This window comes from Apiospora marii (assembly GCF_038362585.1).
Source record: "Apiospora marii strain CBS 49790 chromosome Unknown utg000004l_segment0_segment0, whole genome shotgun sequence".
Classification (NCBI taxonomy): Eukaryota; Fungi; Ascomycota; class Sordariomycetes; order Amphisphaeriales; family Apiosporaceae; genus Apiospora; species Apiospora marii.
Genome location: NW_027117375.1, coordinates 3,142,275 through 3,159,206, shown reverse-complemented (window position 1 = coordinate 3,159,206; position 16,932 = coordinate 3,142,275). Strand labels below are relative to the sequence as shown.

Here is a 16,932-nt window from a genome sequence, read left to right as displayed (position 1 = left end):
CTGATCGGAGTTCCCAGAAAAAGTTGAACCCCCGCCGAGTATCCAGGGTCTCTCTGTACCGGCCACGTACTTTCGGGCCATACTGCTAGCGACACATACTTCCAGGTACGTGCTTGCCCGGGGTGGGGTTGGCACTTACTGTGCGCATTGATGCACCTTTTCAATTTCCGAGGAGGAGGAGCTTGAGCTGAGCATCGATCGCTCCATATGAGCCAATTGGCAGGTGTCAGCAGTTAGAAGCCGTATGTACGTAGTGGTAGCGTCCCAAGAAAGATTGTGCATTGTTTCAGTATGGGCTGTGTCGCTGTGGGCAGCGATCAGGGGAATTGCTTGAACTTCTATCAATGAACTTCAAGCAAAATTCGACAAGCACCACCGGTTGGCCTCTGTCCTCGATCCCCCCCACGGCTATCCCTACTCGGTCTTCCTATTCTGTGCATATCCACCCTCAACACTCCTATCACGTCCACCGCTTTGCCCCAGAACAGCGGGCTCTGCCTCTGACCCTGGATGCCGCCCTCTCAATATCTATTCCTGCCTGTCCGACCCGACCTTCCTTGACCTACCTGTCATGTCGCCTTCATCGTCGCCGTCCTCTTCAGGTCCGACGACCAGCTACCTGGAGCAGACCGTTTCGTTATTGAGTACCGTGGCTTCTTACATACGCCTCCCTGCTCTCGCTTCCACAGTATGCCATGCCTCACACTTCCCCGACGCTGTCGTCGCCCACAGCGTCACATAAAACATCGTGGTCTTCACTCAGGCCTTCTACTGTCTCTCGAGCTTGTCGGCGAACGCGACACGCCATCTCCCACCGATGCCGGGCCGCAACCGAGCTAATACAGGTCGCACAGGGCGTTGCCGCTGTCCTCACGTCGCTCCTCTACTTCAAACAAAAGTAAGACATCCACAGCAGCCCAGCTGACCACCATTCCAACCCACCACCACCACCGTCTTTGCGCGAGATTGTGCGTATGATCTGTATCACATGGGCGACTGACATCTCTTTCTGCAAACTCGCAGGGCCTTGATCTACCCTTCGCACATGCCCCCCAATGCCCGAACTGAAGTTCCACGACCGTCACAGTTTGGCATCAAGGACTTCGAAGAATTGGTGATCCCCACAAACGATGGCGAAAAGCTCTCGGCCTTCTACATCCGGGGTCCTAGGAATGGGAGGCTCTCGAATTGTACTATTATAATGTTCCACGGCAACGCAGGCAACATCGGCCACCGACTGCCAATTGCCCGCATGATCATCAACTACATTGGCTGCAATGTTTTTATGCTGGAGTACCGCGGCTACGGCTTGTCGACAGGCGAACCCGATGAGAAGGGCTTAATGCTGGATGCGCAGACAGCCCTCGACTACTTGCGGGACCGGGCCGAGACCAGAAGTCACAAGCTGATCGTGTACGGCCAGAGCTTGGGGGGAGCCGTCAGCATCAAGCTCGTCTCCAAGAACCAAAGTAAGGGTGACGTTGTCGGTCTCATCCTGGAGAATACGTTCTTGTCTATGCGAACCCTGATCCCTTCGGTCATCCCGCCTGCCAAGTACTTGACCTACTTGTGCCACCAAGTTTGGCCCAGCGAAACGGTCATTCCCACCATTACCGAAGTGCCCATCTTATTTCTCAGCGGTTTACAAGATGAGATTGTCCCGTAAGTTGTTTATTTCTCTTTTGGATTCCAGTCTTGTTTGTAACACGTTCTGGCGTCGTATTGTCGTGACTCAAAACAACCATCCACAAAACTTGCGTTCGCTCCCGGATGAGGATGTCAATCTATGTTTGCTGAACGACGCATTCGCTGCTCCTCGTATCATACGCTGGCACTCATCAGCCCGTTGCTAATTCTTGATATCCCAGGCCGGCTCATATGCGCAAACTTTTCGAACTGGCTTCCACACCGACCAAGGTCTGGAAACCGCTACCTGGCGGCGATCACAACTCGAGCGTGCTCGAAGAGGGCTACTTTGAGGCCATATCTGATTTTGTATCCAATGTCGCCAGCGACGAAGCAAGGCAAAAGTCCTAAGTTGGACCAGCTGGAGTTGATTTAGACGCTGGTCCCGCACTTGGCACTCTTGCAGAAAAGGAATAATGGGGTGGTAAAAACTGGCATCCATCATACAGCGGGATGGATGCTTTGGAATGCAACGAGTTCATAGAGGAGGGCTGCCATGCTGTTATGTATATCCTGTTTTCTACGACTAAGCTTCGAGATACCCCACCCCTTTCGTGTCCCAGGATGACAAACAAGGAGGTTCACCATAGATTGATAATCGGAATACCGTGTATATGTACGGGAGTAAAACTTGGACTCGCCCTATCTTCCCTCCGCGGACCAAAGTTCGTCATATACTCATGTGGTGACTGACCAACCATGACTTATGTGGTCATGCGCTCGCTGTTTGAGGTGGAGGCCAAGTTATGGCAATGTCCGCTGTCGATATGCCTGTGAGAACGTACCAATCAACATATATGTTTGATATGATACCAATTTTTATAGATAGTTTAGCTGGCTGTCCTCAACCAGTCCTGCCCTATAAATTTCATTGACAGCGCTTTGAAGTTGAGGGAGCGTATGGCCAACGAGTAGGCTTCCATTGGTAGGTACTTACTTATGTGGTGATACTTTAGTGGTGGGTAGTGTGCAGTGTGCTAATGCGCTAAAAATTTAGCCAGGGCGAAGCACAGGGTTCTTCTGGACCATTCCTAGCTGCAGTGTGAGTCAACCAGCAAACAGAAAAAGGCTTACATGTAGCCCCATTGCCACAGCCGTCTAAAAGTCATCGATGATAGAAAGTGAATCATAATTCGGGTGCTTGTGATTGGTCCCATCCCAGCGGAGGAGCGACTGAGTTATTGGGCGTTGGATCCCAAGAAAACTCACCCTTGCACGGCTTTCCATTATCACAAAAAACAGGCCTTTTTCCAACCTCAACTGTCATTACAGCTTTGTGTTGCCTCGCTCGTCTTTCACCCCCGTTTCTCTTGTTTTATTTTTCCTTTGCACTTCTCCGAAGCCGCTGTATTTCAAAAAGCGCAAATATTCACAAGCGACTCAGGCCCTCAAATTGGGCCACTGAATTTGCCTCGTCGGGTGACACTTCCTCTTCGACATCAATTTCCGGGCCAGTAAATGACCGAGGTCCAAACAACTGCTTCAACCGCCGCGTCAGCCACGATGGAAGGTGGCCAGCAGCCAGGCCGTGGTCGATCCGGTAGAGGCCGTGGAGGTCGCCGCCGGGGAGCGGCACAGGCACAGGCACAGGCACAGGCACAGGCACAGGCACAGGCACAGGCACAGGCACAGGCACAGGCACAGGCACAGGCACAGGCACAGGCACAGGCACAGGCACAGGCACAGGCACAGGCACAGGCACAGGCACAGGCACAGGCACAGGCACAGGCACAGGCACAGGCACAGGCACAGGCGCGGGAGGGGAGACAACAAACTCCACAGACGGCCTCAAATGTGCCAGAAACGCAGAACTCGAATTCTGTCGCTCAAACCCCGCCAGCAGCCCATGATACCGCTGCTCCTTCGACTGCAAACGGCCGCGGGGCTGGGCGCGGGCGTAGAGGGGCGAGAAATCCCCGACGGGGCGGGGGCGAGCCCAGACAGGGCAATGGTGAGTCCAGACGGGGCGGGGGCGAGCCGAGACAGCGAGCAGCTCATGGAGGTCGGCGTGCTTTCGGGGGCCACTTGACATCCGATGCAGCATTAAGCAGCAATTCGGCCTCGCCCGGTGCCCTGAGTGTAGAAGCTCCAGAATTTGTACCCGGCCAGCCGCCTCCTGTCACCAGAAATGGTGCTTCAAGAGGCGCTGCTGCCCCCGTCGCCAGGCCTACCGCGCCTAAAAAGGAGCCCAAATCCACAGCGTCTGACCTTCCTACCCGGATTCACGAAGACATCAACAACGGTCACTATGAGTGCGTCATCTGTACCAACGAGGTTCTGCGAAACTCGCGAGTTTGGTCTTGTTCCATTTGCTGGACGGTAGCTCACCTGTCTTGCGTACGAAAATGGTATACAAACCAGAACCAGAAGAAGAACGAGCAAGAGGGAGAGACACCCAACGGGTGGCGCTGCCCTGGGTGCAACTCGTCTCTTACAGAGGAGCCAACTTCTTATCGTTGCTGGTGTGGAAAGGAGTCCAACCCCCATTCTATTCCAGGACTTCCGCCTCACTCCTGCAATCAGACGTGCGCCAAACCGCGGCCTACATGTCCACATCCATGTGGCTTGGTATGCCATGCTGGCCCCTGTCCCCCTTGCGGCATGATGGGCCCATCAATGTCATGTTTCTGCGGGAAGAACACGTCAACGAAGCGTTGCATTGAGACCAGCTACGCCAATGGCTGGAGCTGCGATGAGGTTTGCGGGGATCTTCTTCCATGCGGAGAACATGAATGCTCCCAGCCCTGCCATTCGGGTCTATGTGGCAGCTGTGAGATACCTATGTCTTCCTTTTGCTACTGTGGAAAGGAGCACAAGGATATCGCCTGCGAGCAGCGCGGTGAAAAGATTGGTTCTTACGATCATGGGCAGCTTGCCGGCCATGCGGATGCCCCGGACGCAGTCACGGACGGTTGGTACGAAGGCACATTTAGTTGTGAAACGATCTGCGGACGACCATTTGATTGCGGAAACCACGAGTGTAAGCAGCCATGTCACTCTCAGGATGAAGAACCCGCTCATTGTCCGTTTGCACCGGATGCTGTGACGTATTGCCCTTGTGGAAAGACACAACTGGCAGATATCCTTGATCAACCTCGGCAGACCTGCAAGGACACTGTACCTACCTGCGGAGAGATTTGCGACAGACCCCTAGAATGCGGGCACCGATGCCTCGCGGGATGTCATGGCTCGTCTTGTCCGCCATGCTCGCAGATTATGGATATTACATGCCGGTGCGGCAGAACGACAACTTCCACTGTGTGTCACCAAGGCGATCTATACGTTCCTGAGTGCATGCGAGTCTGCCGCGCCCAGCTTAGTTGCGGAAGACACAACCACGACCTGCATTGCTGTCCCGGTGAAAAGAAAGCCGTGGAACGAGTAGCTGCTCGGCGTAAGCGGAAAAACGGCGGCGCTTCGAATGACGAAGTTGAAGCGGAACATGTAAGTAAACCCCTGAAACCGTCCTCCCCCAATACATGTAAATACCGGAGAGAACGTCAGAAGCTAACTCTTTTATCTTTACAGATTTGTGTTCGCGCATGTGGACGTAGCTTGAAATGTGGCAAGCATGCATGCAGCCAGATGTGCCATCCCGGCCCTTGCCCTACCTGCCCCGAAGCTGTATTCGAAGAGATCAGCTGCAATTGCGGCCGCACAGTTCTATACCCACCTCAACCATGCGGTACTCAGCCACCAGAGTGTCGGTACGAGTGCGCCCGCTCTAGCCCCCCATGCGGACATCCCCGTGTGTCACATAGTTGTCACACCGATGACAAGCCATGTCCTCCTTGTCCCTTTCTGGTCGAGAAGCGGTGCATTTGTGGCAAACAGACCCTGAAGAACCAGCCCTGCTGGTTTGAAGAGCCGCGATGTGGCTTGCCATGTGGCAGTAAGTTGAAGTGCGGTACGCATCTATGTACTAAGCCATGCCATCGCCCGGGCGAGTGCGAAGATGCAAACATCCGGGGATCACACTGCCAACAACCGTGTCTCAAGGTCAAGAAGTCGTGCGACCATGCCGATACTGATCCCTGCCATGCCCCCTATCCTTGCAAAGAAGAGAAGCCATGCCAAGCCAAGACATTCATTACATGCGAATGCCAGCACAGGAAACAGGAAGTGCGGTGCATGGCAAGTAAGGCGAATCCCTTCCCGGACCGTCCGCCCCTCAAGTGCGACGATGAGTGCCTCCGACTACAGAGAAACGCTAAGTTGGCCGCCGCCCTGAACATCGACCCCGAAACTCATAAAGACAACCATGTTCCCTATTCGGACAAGACTCTGGAGCTTTTCAAGGAGGGAATCCGCTGGGCTCAAACTCAGGAGCGAGAGTTCCGTGTCTTTGCCAGCGACGCCCAAGAAAAGCGCCTTCGTTTCAAGCCCATGAAGTCCCAACAGCGGGCTTTCCTTCATGCTTTAGCAGAAGACTATGGCTTGGACAGCGAGTCTCAGGATCCGGAGCCTCATAGACACGTCTCTATTTTCAAGACTCCCAGATTCGTTTCGGCGCCGGCCAAGACTCTGGCGCAGTGCGTACAGATCAGGACATCCAGCCTCGCGGATGATACAGCTTCAGCTGGCCCGGTCACAAACCCATTGATGAACGTACCATACAACGCCTTACTTCTGACGGCCCCTAGATTTGGCCTGACTGTCGAAGACGTGGAGAATGCTTTGTCGAAAGATCTAGCCACGCAACCGACGGTCACATTCACAACAGGCTTCCTTCCGACGGATGAAATAGTGGTCAAAGGCTCGGGGTCCTGGGCTGCTCAGGCCTTGGAGGCATCGGTTACGGCGCTTAAGCCATTGATTGCTCAAACAATTACGCGGACAGATATCGCAAAAGCAGTGTTCCTCTGCCATGCGGATACGTCTCTGAACGTGGTACGCAGAGAAGTTGACCCGGTCAAGAATGCGGACGGTTGGAGCTCTGTGGTTGGTCGGTCCACAGCGAAACAAGCCAGATCTGCAACTGCCAGTACAAGTGAGGCCAAGCCTGCGGCTGGTCGTAAGCTTTTGATGCTCAAGAAAGAGCCCAAAAAGAAGGTGGAGGTAGAGCCAGTAGAAGATGACTGGGAAGCAGCTGCGGAAAAGATTGCCGACGAAGCGACGGAAGACTAGCACTATTTCCGAACGAAAGAAGAGCCAAGTGGAAAGCTTCGTCCAATTTGAACTATAGTCTGCTTCTCTGCCATTTGAGGAGAACAACCACAATGGCATATCGTACATATTAAGTCGCGTGGTAGACATACCCAAGTATACCCTGCTGGCAAACTACTCCATTATCGTATATGTGCCTGATGATGGTGTGTATTTCTCCTCAGTAAAATTGGGGGATTCTTGTATAACGGCTTTGCAAAACAAATGGTGAATTTCGAGAACCCCTGAGGGCGTTAAGGTTCGTAGAACGGGCAAGTCGGACAGGAAAGGGTCCTCGAGCGGCAAGAGTCCTGACTATCTAGGAAACTAGACGCGCTTCCTCTGGCGCATTGTTTTGGGCTGAAGACGACATTTCTGGGCAGTAGCTAAGGATACTTTGCAAATATCTTGCGTATTTTGTTGCTCAAAAGCTCTCTCTCTCTCTCTCTCTAAATGATTCGCAACATGCGCGCCTGGCGCTAACCGAGTTGGTTATCCTCAGGTAGTGCGAAGAAGCCCATCAAACATATCATCTCAGCAATAGCTTTGTCCATTGCCACTCATCTCCCCGAAACACCTCGGTCAGTTAAGGCCGTAGATGAGGGGAGATAGACCAGGCCTTTGCGCAACGAACCATTCCGAATTTTCACCTTTGCACTGTTATTTCGGTTAGTAGATAGGGCTTAGTGTTGAATACGTATGGGTTCCGTTTCTTGTACTTACAACCTCAAGAGCCTTATCATAGACAACTCGCTGGAGATCGGCATAAACTATGGCCCTCGAATGTTCCTCATCGACGGATAGTTCATAACCAGTCCACCCAGCTCATTGGCATTGATCAGATGGGAGGTGTTGTTAGGGTTCTGCTAAACACCAACCGAGCCCACTGCTTCCAGAACTTGCTCAGGGCATATCATCTAATTTGACAGCGGCCGGTCTTCCATTGAACCCCAGGGTCTCAATGAAAGATAGGAAGCCTTACAAGGCCAAAGCCAATGCAGATGTTTGTGTGCCGAGTATGAGGAGACCCCAGCGAGCTCATTCTGTGGCTTGGCGGGGAATTGCAAAACAAGGGACTCGACCAGAGGCTTTGAAGCAGGACCAAAGGTGTTTCTCGCGAGACTTGGCAATACGAGATAGCAATTAACGCTAAATGAGGCCGTTTGAGCCAGGTCAAACGCGACCGCCAAGTACGCGGTTCCAACGGCAAGCAGGGGCACTAGGGACTGTCGCGACGCCTGCCCGTTTGGCCACGAGAAGCCGGATGTCGGCTCAACGGCAACATTCTTGGCGCATTCTGGGTAACGAGGACGACCCTCGCGATAACAGTGGACGACAAGGCTGGGCCCCCGATGAGCCATCTCATCAAGGGCCTGCCTACCTAGGTATTGCAAGTACCTACTTGACTGTTTAAGACCTGGATGGGCACGACCTCAGAACAACAGTCCCGGCCGAAGCCTCAACGTGCCTAGTGCCAGTCTACCGTGACCAAGCTTGCCTCGACCCCTTTAGCTTGTGTCCAGCACTCACCTCCGGCGTTGTGCATCGAGAACGGTGGCGGCATGGACAACCTCAGGCCCATAAATAGGGGTATGATGTCCTTCACCGAGCTCTTCCATGCTTCTACGCAGCTCCCACGCATTTTGATTTCTCCTGCACCGAGACTCGTTTTGCATACAACCCACCGTTATAATCGAATCCAGCCATGGCGTCCAGAGGTCGAGCAGTGCTCGCCTCCCTGGCTTTGCTAGTCTCGCTCTCCTGGGCGGATGGGGTCGTCCAACACAGGGCTCTGCCCCCCGGCTGGAGTTATACTGGCTGCTATAACGAGATCCCCAACGGCCGTACGCTGAGCTCGGACAATAAATACGACCAAGGGAAGATGACTGTTGAGGAATGCCTTGCCTACTGCGACAGTAACGGTTACCGTTATGCTGGTGCGGAATACTACTATCAGTGTTGTAAGTGAAACAAAGCCCTCTCCGGCCACCAGACCCTAAACCAGCAAACAGTTTGCGGAGACACCATCGCGACGGGGTCCAAGATGGTCGCGGACAGCTCGTGCAACACACCCTGCGATGGCAACAAAACCGAAACATGCGGAGGTGCTGGCTTCCTGTCACTGTACACCAACCCAAAGAACAACGGACCCCAGCCCAACACCGGCGTGCCGGGCTGGAACTCGATTGGCTGCTACTCAGAAGGAACCAACGGTCGAACGCTTACCTACCAAGCCAACACCGGTAACGCCAACTCTGCCTTGACTTGCACGGCTGCTTGTGCAGCAGCTGGCTACACCCTTGCCGGTACTGAATACTCTGGCCAATGCTGTAAGTCCTGCCTGTTGCATTCCACGCGAGCCACAATGATGTCCTTCCGCAGACACTGACCCTTTGGGTAGTTTGTGGAAACAGCTTCCAGAACGGAGGTGCCCCGGCTACTTCGGGTTGCAGTATGCTCTGCTCCGGTAACCAAACAGAAATCTGCGGTGGACCGGACCGTCTCAACGTCTACAGCTCCTCTGGTGCTGCTCTACCATCCGGCACTACTACTACTGCGCAGACTGGCACTACTACTGCCAAGACCGGCACTGCTGCGCCGACACCGACAGGACCAGTTCAGCCTCCAACCGTGGGCAAGTATTCCTGGTATGGCTGCCAGCTGGAGGTGGGCGGCCGTACATTGCAGCTTTCAGCCTATGCCGACAACGGCATGACGCTAGAGTCCTGCTCAAGCTTCTGCAGCGCCGCGGGAGCCACATACTTCGGAACCGAGTATGGCCGCGAGTGCTACTGTGGAAACGTCTTCCAGACAGGCCCGCATCCCGCCCCGGCCAGCGACTGCTCGATGCTTTGCGCTGGCAACCCGTTAGAATTTTGCGGCAACGGCGACCGCCTGTCGGTATATGTTCTGAACTCCAAAGCGCCAGTCGGCGGCGGCAGCAGCGGCAGCAGCAGCACATCAGCGCCAACGTCCACAGCCGCGCCAGCTCCCTCCGTCAGTGGTCTCCCTGCCGGCTGGACCTCTCAGGGCTGCTGGCAGGATGGCCCCAACGGACGTATCATTCAAGACTACCAGGCCCCAGACAGCGCTAATCTGACGCCGCAGAACTGTGCTTTCCTCTGCCAGAACAGAGGCTACACGATTGCAGGCACAGAGTTCTCGAAGCAGTGCTTCTGCGGCAACGCCATCTACAACGGAGGCCATGTCTCTAATGACCCCACGCAGTGCAGCAACACCTGTTCTGGCGATAGCACGCAGACGTGCGGCGGTCCAGGCTATCTATCAATCATATCCCAGGGCAAGCCTCAAGTTTACCAGCCTCCCGTCGTCCAGACTTCGGGCCTCAACGGCACTTGGACTTACATTGGGTGCTATAACGATAACGCCAACAACGAGAGAACGCTTCCTTGGGCCCTGCATTACCCGGGCACCAATACTGCTACCCAATGCCTGTGGCAGTGTGCACAGTTCGGCTATCCCATTGCGGGCTTGGAGTATGGCGAAGAGTGCTATTGTGGCGATCCAGAAGACCTGAATGCACCAGGTGTCGCCAAGCAGGTCGAGTCTAGTTGCAACATCCCCTGCGCGGGCAACGCCTCGGCCATCTGCGGTGGCGGCAGCCGACTCTCTACTTACCAATGGTCAGGGCCGACGCCACTCTACGTATTCCACAACCCCACCGGCAACGATGCGGGATTGTACTCCAATCTCGTCGGTGGTGTGGTGACTCCCCTACTGACAATGCAGTCCATTACCGGAAAGGTCACATTCCTGGAGAAATGGGGCACTGGCGCTCCCAACAGCACCGGCGCTTACGAACTTGATTTAAGCCAGGTCAACAACTTCACGGCGGCTTGGCGAACGATGCATCTGAAGACGGACGTATTCTGCAACGCTGGTATAACACTCCCGGACAAGGCCGGCAGACAGCTCACTGTTGGTGGTTGGTCTCTCCAGTCGACCTTTGGCGTTCGTCTGTACTGGCCGGATGGATCCCCTGGTGTCAAGGGTGTGAATGACTGGCAAGAGAACGTGGACATCTTGCATCTCCAGGTGGGACGCTGGTACCCGAGCGCTATGATCATGGCCAACGGATCGGTGCTCGTCCTTGGTGGCGAAAAGGGTTCCAATGCCGCGCCTGAGCCGACTCTGGAGATCCTCCCTGCAACCGGCACGCCACCTCTGTACATGGACTGGCTGGAGCGAACCGACCCGAACAACCTGTATCCCTTCCTGGCTGTGCTTCCCAGCGGTGGCATCTTCGCCTCTTACTGGAACGAGGCACGAATTCTGGACGAGAAGACTTTCGCCACGATCAAGACCTTCCCCCTGATGCCCACCTCGGTCGACGATATTTACGGAGGTCGTACATATCCTCTTGAAGGAACTGCTGTGCTTCTCCCACAGTACGCCCCTTACACCGACCCCCTCGGCGTGCTGATCTGCGGTGGTGCCAGCGGTGGCCGACAGGGTCTGGACAACTGTGTGACCCTCTTCCCTGACGCCCCCAACGCGCAATGGCAACTGGAGCGCATGCCATCCAACCGCGTCATGAGCTGCATGGCTCCGCTTGCGGACGGAACCTACCTGATCGTCAACGGCGCCAAGGAGGGCGTGGCCGGATTTGGTCTGGCTACTGACCCCAACTACCAGGCCGTCCTCTACGACCCTCGAAAGCCCTTCGGCCAGCGCATGAGCAACATGGCTACCACCATTGTCGCCCGCCTCTACCACAGTGAGGCCATCACGCTGCTGGACGGCCGCGTGCTGATCACGGGCTCCGACCCCGAGGACGGTGTCCACCCCGAGGAGATGCGCGTCGAGGTCTTCACGCCGCCCTACATCCTCAATGGCCTGCCGCGGCCCACCTTCAACATCGGCAACAAAGACTGGGCCTGGGGCCAGGTCGTCAGCTTCACGCTCGGCGGCGCGGCGCAGAACGGCGCCATCACGGTGTCGCTCCTGGGCGCCGTCTCCAGCACGCACGGCAACTCGATGGGCGCCCGCACCATCTTCCCGGCCGTGAGCTGCAACGGGCTCAGCTGCACTGTCACGGCGCCGCCCAACAGCCACATCTGCCCGCCGGGCTGGTACCAGTTCTACGTGCTGGACGGCGGCATCCCGGCCATCGGCGTGTACGTGCGCATCGGCGGCGACCCCGCCCAGGTAGGCAACTGGCCCAACGCAACTGGCTTCAGCATCCCCGGTGTTTAAGGGTGGTTCATGGATCTCGATAGACCGGTGGATGGACATAGGGACCCGGAGTTCTGGGTGATCCGGCTTAATTTTCGTTTCATAGGTACGTTGGGAGGGAAGATGGCCAGAAAGATGGCGGCGCATGGAAAAGCACCCAATGGTACGAGGGCTTGAACTCCTACAGACGGGCCTGGCCCCTAATTGCTTAATTTGGGATTTAATGGGAAGGGGAGTTTTAATGGACAAGCCGAATTACGGCCCTCCTCGGATAGGTCACATTTTGGGGAGTTTGCGCAGATGTTTCGAGGAAAACGTTCGGGGCTGGAACTGCTTAGCATGAGGACACCATATCATTCAGACTGTACAAAGTTGACAATATACTTTTTTTTTTTTTTTCTGTTTCTCCCTCATCTCATGCATACCTATCATCCATTTTCCATCGGTGTTGACGATTATGGATCTGTCTCATTCTCGTAGCCACGTTGGGTCACAAATCGTAGTTGGCTTGCCTTATTGAAGCCAAAACAAAAGGCAACGCAGCAGAAAAGCAGAAAGCAGAAACGGCAGGAAGCTGCTGCCGCTTGCCCCCAATCTGCAACAATCTAATGTTCGGAAGGGGATTGTTCGGGGTCCAAACACTCGACTGCTGAACACTGCAAGTTGGGGGTAGCCACGGATGGGGGGAAGTTGGGGGCGACAAGCTTTTTGCACCTTCCCACTTTCCGACCAGTCCCTTCCTTCCTTCTTACGGCCCCCGTCAGCTACTCACGCCAACCTTTCTTCAGCAGGGCTGAGGCGCAATCAGCCCTGCAAGTTTAATTTCCTCCCCTGTTCCTGCAAGGCATCCCATCTGTCTACACGATACGGCGTTTACGCGCAACACTGGCCTGGAGCTGACCACGCGGCGATGTCCCGGTTGGTCAAGTGGCCCTCCTTCCCCTCCACTTTGTGATGTGAGGGTGGTGGTGGTGGTGATTACTACATAGGTAGGCTTGGCAAAAACCGAACTGCAGATTGCCCAGACTGTGCTTCAACGTTGGCCACCCCGGCAGCAGCGGTAGGTCTAGTTCAGTCTGACCACCTGTTGCCCGAATCTAGACCCCCTTTCTTTCCAGATGTGGCATCATGATCTCGTGGTGGTCGTAGTCAGGAACAGGAGGGTGACCTCGCCTAACAGCCATTCGGTGTCGGACACTCTGGGCGCAGGCAGAGAGATGATTTGTCGCAGGGGGGGGGGAGCCACCTGAAGAGGGCGGCTTCGGTCCTGCGATTGACTGCCTACATCGGGTTTGCGTCAGGACAGCAGAAGCGTATCAGTGGTCGAGCTATGTCCGAATCCCGCTCGATTCGGATGCGAATCTTTGCATCACTTGCACCTGTCTGGTCTTGGTGGTGGCTCAGCGCCATCTTTATTGCCTTACAGCAGTTTGTTGGGGTTTCTCATATTCTGGGGTTGGATATTATCTGCTTCGTTTCTTCCAGTCCTCCGTCTCGCAGTAGCTGGCTGGCACAAGAGAGAGAAGATCATCAACATCCTTGATGTTGCTACCCCCATGCCGGCTTCTCTCCCGTTCCGACAACATTGAATACCTTGCAGTAGCGTGAGCGACGATCACCACCGACACGCCATAATACCGAGGCATATCTGCCTCCTGCCAGATCCTCTCCCCAAATGCCCTCCCAAACGCTGAACCAGGCCGTGAGCGCCCTCATTCTCATCGTCTTTGTGTCCAGCCTTCTGGGCTGCCTCTGCTTTGCTCTACTGCTGCGCCAGTGGACCAAATTCACCATTCCACTGGCGCTCACTTGCGTCTTCGAGATCATCGGCTACGCTGTCCGCTTCAGCAGCATCGCAGGAAGCTGGAGAGCGCCGTCGGTTGTGGTGGTTACCATATTCCTCACCATTGCCCCGTCGTTCGTCTCCATGGCGTAAGTGCATACTCCTTTCTCATGTCTTGCAATTGCTGATGAGTGTCTCTCATTATGATTTAGCATGTACACGACCATCGAGAAAACTCTCCAGATTATAGGCAAAGAGCACTCCCTCATTCACCCTGGGTGGTACGTTTATCTGATCTGGCTCGACCTTGCCGGGCTCGCTCTCCAGCTCGTGGGCCTCGGCCTAGCCCTGTCCAGCATCTCTAGTACGGCGAGCCTAGGCCCCAACGCCAACCAGGGCGGTGTCGTAGTCGGGGTGGGTATCGGACTGCACGCCGTCACTCTGGCTGTCTTCATGGTACTATTCGCCGTCGTGATGTGTCAGGCCTTCTCCACATACCGCAAATACGGCAACAGGACAACAAATATGGACCTGGAATCGGAGTACAGCGCGAGGGCCCTGACACGCAGGTTCAAGGGCTACCTCATCGTCGTGACCCTGGCCGTCGTGTGTCTCCTGGTCCGTGACTTGTATTGGGCCATTGGCCTGACGCAGAGCTTCACTAAGGCCAACGTCGGCGAGCCCATATTCGCGCTCCTCGACGGGTTTCTCGTTACCGAGGCTGTACTCGGCCTCGTCGTTTTTCACCCTGCATGGGTGCTCGTGGACGGCTATAAGCCGGATCCAAAACAACAGGGGAAGGAAGTTATAGGGCTTGGATTTTACTCGAACAATTTCATATAATCTGGAGTTTAGAACAACGGATTGCTCGCAATAAAAAATATTTGAAGGGCACACATATATGTTAGCCGTTTCATGTATGTCAGGTGCTTACTGATCATGCGCAGTGAGCAGGAGTAAATTGAAACAGCACCCTCTCAGCTTGAGTCCGCGTCCTGCTGGGTACGCACTACACAGCCAGAGCGAGCTCCCTAGTTATTTTCTTTTTGCGGCGGCTCCTTTTTCTCTCCCCTATTACTACCGCCGCTGACTTCCGATCTCAACCTTGACTGATTGTCTTATCCCCTAACACCCTGCACAGGACGCTGTCGAACGCCTCCCGCTCGATGACGGCCCCGAAGGACAGACACTTAACCAGGCCACTGAGTTCGGCAATGAGCCGCTCGAGAACCTGGCTGCCGTCGCCCAGCACCGCCCCTGGCCCGTACTCGCGGATGATCTCGAACCACGCCTGTACGGGCGCGAGCTCCAGGTCCGGCAGGTTCAGCGTCGACGCCAAGTCGTACAGGGACTCGAGGGTGAGCCCCGTCGTGTGCCAGGCAACGCTGTTGCTGCCGTCTGCGCCCTCCCGCAGATGAGGGGGTTCGGGGGCGGCGGTGGAGGCGTGGCTCTCCAGGCGCTGGAACACGGGATTCGGTGCCTGCTGGAGCGCCATGGCCGACACCATGAGGGCGTAGCCATGGCAGGGGTCGATGCCGACGTCGCCGGTGCAGGATGATGCCGGCAATGGTGACGGCGATGGTTGGTTGCCATTGTGAAGCTGGAAGTCTACTGCTTTGAAGTGAGACCAGCAGATGTGTTCGAGACTAGATCAAGGATGGGTAATTAGAGACTAGATCTTGTCTTGATGTGGATTCTCTCGCCGACGGGAACAAAAGCTATAGATGAGTATCGATCGGCGTGTCGCTCCATCACCTGGATTAGCAGCAAGGATGTTTTGAGAAACAAAAGGGACTAAAACTGAGGAGCATTCTTACGCTAGGACGAAGTTGATCGCCTTGTCCGTCTCTTCCCCCGAGCTGTTCATGACTGGCTTCCCGCGATCTCCGTCTTCCCCGAACGGTAGACCGGCAGAGCCCTCCTGGTCTGATGTAGTCACCCGAGTGACCTGGAATGCAGGCGAGCCTAGGTTCCCGTCAACATCCAGGTAGGCTATGTAGCCCGGTTCGAAATCGAAGGAGGGTAAAGGGACCCAGGTGGTAGCGGCAGCGGCAGCAGCAGCAGCAAGTGTCTCTCCACCATATTCTTGAGGTGGCAGTAGTGGCAAAGGATTAGCGACCATCTCGAGCATTACAGGACGATGATCAACAGGAGCGGCGGCGGCGGCAGCAGCGGCCAGCTGTTGCCGCATACCCTGGTTTTCGCCCGCGAGCGTCCAACAGTCCGCCTTGCACCGCTCGATGTCGCCGCGCAGCCGCACAATGTCCATCTCCAGCTCCTTGGCGTAGTTCGCCTTACGCTGACGGTGCTGGATCTGCGCGCGGCGGACCTGGGCGCGACGGGCCTCGGCCTTCCCTATACTTTCGTCGTGGCGGAGGGTGTTGGGAGCTTGGCCGGCCAGCTCTCCTGGACGGAGAAAAGGAATCAGCCTCGGCTAATCACAGACGAACAGCTACGAGCTTGTCCGCTTCATCTTGATGGATTCCTTCTCTTTATGGGACAGTGTAAAAATGATGTTACACACTTCCTCCCGGCCCTAAGTTTCCGGGACAAAATCCTATACGCACCATTAGGGATCCCAGTATTGGCCGAGACAAAGGTGATATTGCGGCGCTGCTCGAGTTTTGCCTTGGACCTCTTCCAGAATTTAGCAAACGACGGACGAGAACTACCTCCGTTGTCATCTCTATCACCGTGGTCACTTTGGGGCTGAGTCGCCATCCTGGAGCCGTGGGGATACGCTTGGCAGGGCAATACGGTCGATGAGAAAACTGATAAACAAGGCGAGTGCCAATATGCTTTCTTCATACAGTGCTGACGAGCGACATGCTATGTCAATGTATTTGGCGTACAAAAAAACGCCCTCTGTGCGGGGCTATAGCTCAACTCAACTCAGCCCAGCTCCTCTGTTTAGTCATTTCAAGACAGTCAGACATTGGCTATCGTACAAGCCTGGCCTTGGACGAAGGACGGACAAATAAATCCTGACGTGATTTGTACAGCTACAGTACCGTTCCTTTGGAGCTGTTGGACCATGATGAAAGACGTGTGTCACAGTGGCCTCAAAAGCACGAATAAGCTGAGAATTGTGCTGGATTGCTACTCTGCGGAAAGTATCTTCG

At 55.2% G+C, this 16,932-nt stretch overlaps 7 protein-coding genes across 7 annotated transcripts; 4 read left to right on the top strand and 3 right to left on the bottom strand.

Annotated features, from left to right (window-relative positions):
* Positions 1-571: 571 nt before the first annotated feature.
* On the top strand, positions 572-2,037 carry PG985_006935 (uncharacterized protein; the record flags this gene model as incomplete). Its single annotated transcript, XM_066826704.1, has 4 exons — positions 572-688; positions 855-898; positions 1,024-1,662; positions 1,869-2,037. The coding sequence occupies 4 exons, from the start codon at positions 572-574 to the stop codon at positions 2,035-2,037; spliced, it is 969 nt and encodes a 322-aa protein (XP_066686311.1).
* Positions 2,038-3,055: 1,018 nt separating this feature from the next.
* Positions 3,056-3,718, bottom strand: PG985_006934 (uncharacterized protein; the record flags this gene model as incomplete). Its single annotated transcript, XM_066826703.1, has 1 exon — positions 3,056-3,718. The coding sequence occupies one exon, from the start codon at positions 3,716-3,718 to the stop codon at positions 3,056-3,058; it is 663 nt and encodes a 220-aa protein (XP_066686310.1).
* A 2,099-nt stretch (positions 3,719-5,817) lies between these two features.
* Positions 5,818-6,813, top strand: PG985_006933 (uncharacterized protein; the record flags this gene model as incomplete). The annotated part of the gene is made up of 1 exon (XM_066826702.1): positions 5,818-6,813. The coding sequence occupies one exon, from the start codon at positions 5,818-5,820 to the stop codon at positions 6,811-6,813; it is 996 nt and encodes a 331-aa protein (XP_066686309.1).
* A 600-nt stretch (positions 6,814-7,413) lies between these two features.
* PG985_006932 (uncharacterized protein) lies at positions 7,414-8,538 on the bottom strand (the record flags this gene model as incomplete). The annotated part of the gene is made up of 5 exons (XM_066826701.1): positions 7,414-7,488; positions 7,555-7,655; positions 7,814-8,208; positions 8,362-8,454; positions 8,510-8,538. The coding sequence occupies 5 exons, from the start codon at positions 8,536-8,538 to the stop codon at positions 7,414-7,416; spliced, it is 693 nt and encodes a 230-aa protein (XP_066686308.1).
* On the top strand, positions 8,537-12,048 carry PG985_006931 (WSC domain-containing protein; the record flags this gene model as incomplete). The annotated part of the gene is made up of 3 exons (XM_066826700.1): positions 8,537-8,792; positions 8,844-9,161; positions 9,233-12,048. The coding sequence occupies 3 exons, from the start codon at positions 8,537-8,539 to the stop codon at positions 12,046-12,048; spliced, it is 3,390 nt and encodes a 1,129-aa protein (XP_066686307.1).
* A 1,654-nt stretch (positions 12,049-13,702) lies between these two features.
* On the top strand, positions 13,703-14,653 carry PG985_006930 (RTA1 domain protein; the record flags this gene model as incomplete). The annotated part of the gene is made up of 2 exons (XM_066826699.1): positions 13,703-13,959; positions 14,023-14,653. 2 exons carry the CDS (start codon positions 13,703-13,705, stop codon positions 14,651-14,653), a joined length of 888 nt encoding a protein of 295 aa, XP_066686306.1.
* A 256-nt stretch (positions 14,654-14,909) lies between these two features.
* PG985_006929 (uncharacterized protein) lies at positions 14,910-16,531 on the bottom strand (the record flags this gene model as incomplete). Its single annotated transcript, XM_066826698.1, has 3 exons — positions 14,910-15,456; positions 15,628-16,216; positions 16,378-16,531. The coding sequence occupies 3 exons, from the start codon at positions 16,529-16,531 to the stop codon at positions 14,910-14,912; spliced, it is 1,290 nt and encodes a 429-aa protein (XP_066686305.1).
* Positions 16,532-16,932: the final 401 nt, after the last annotated feature.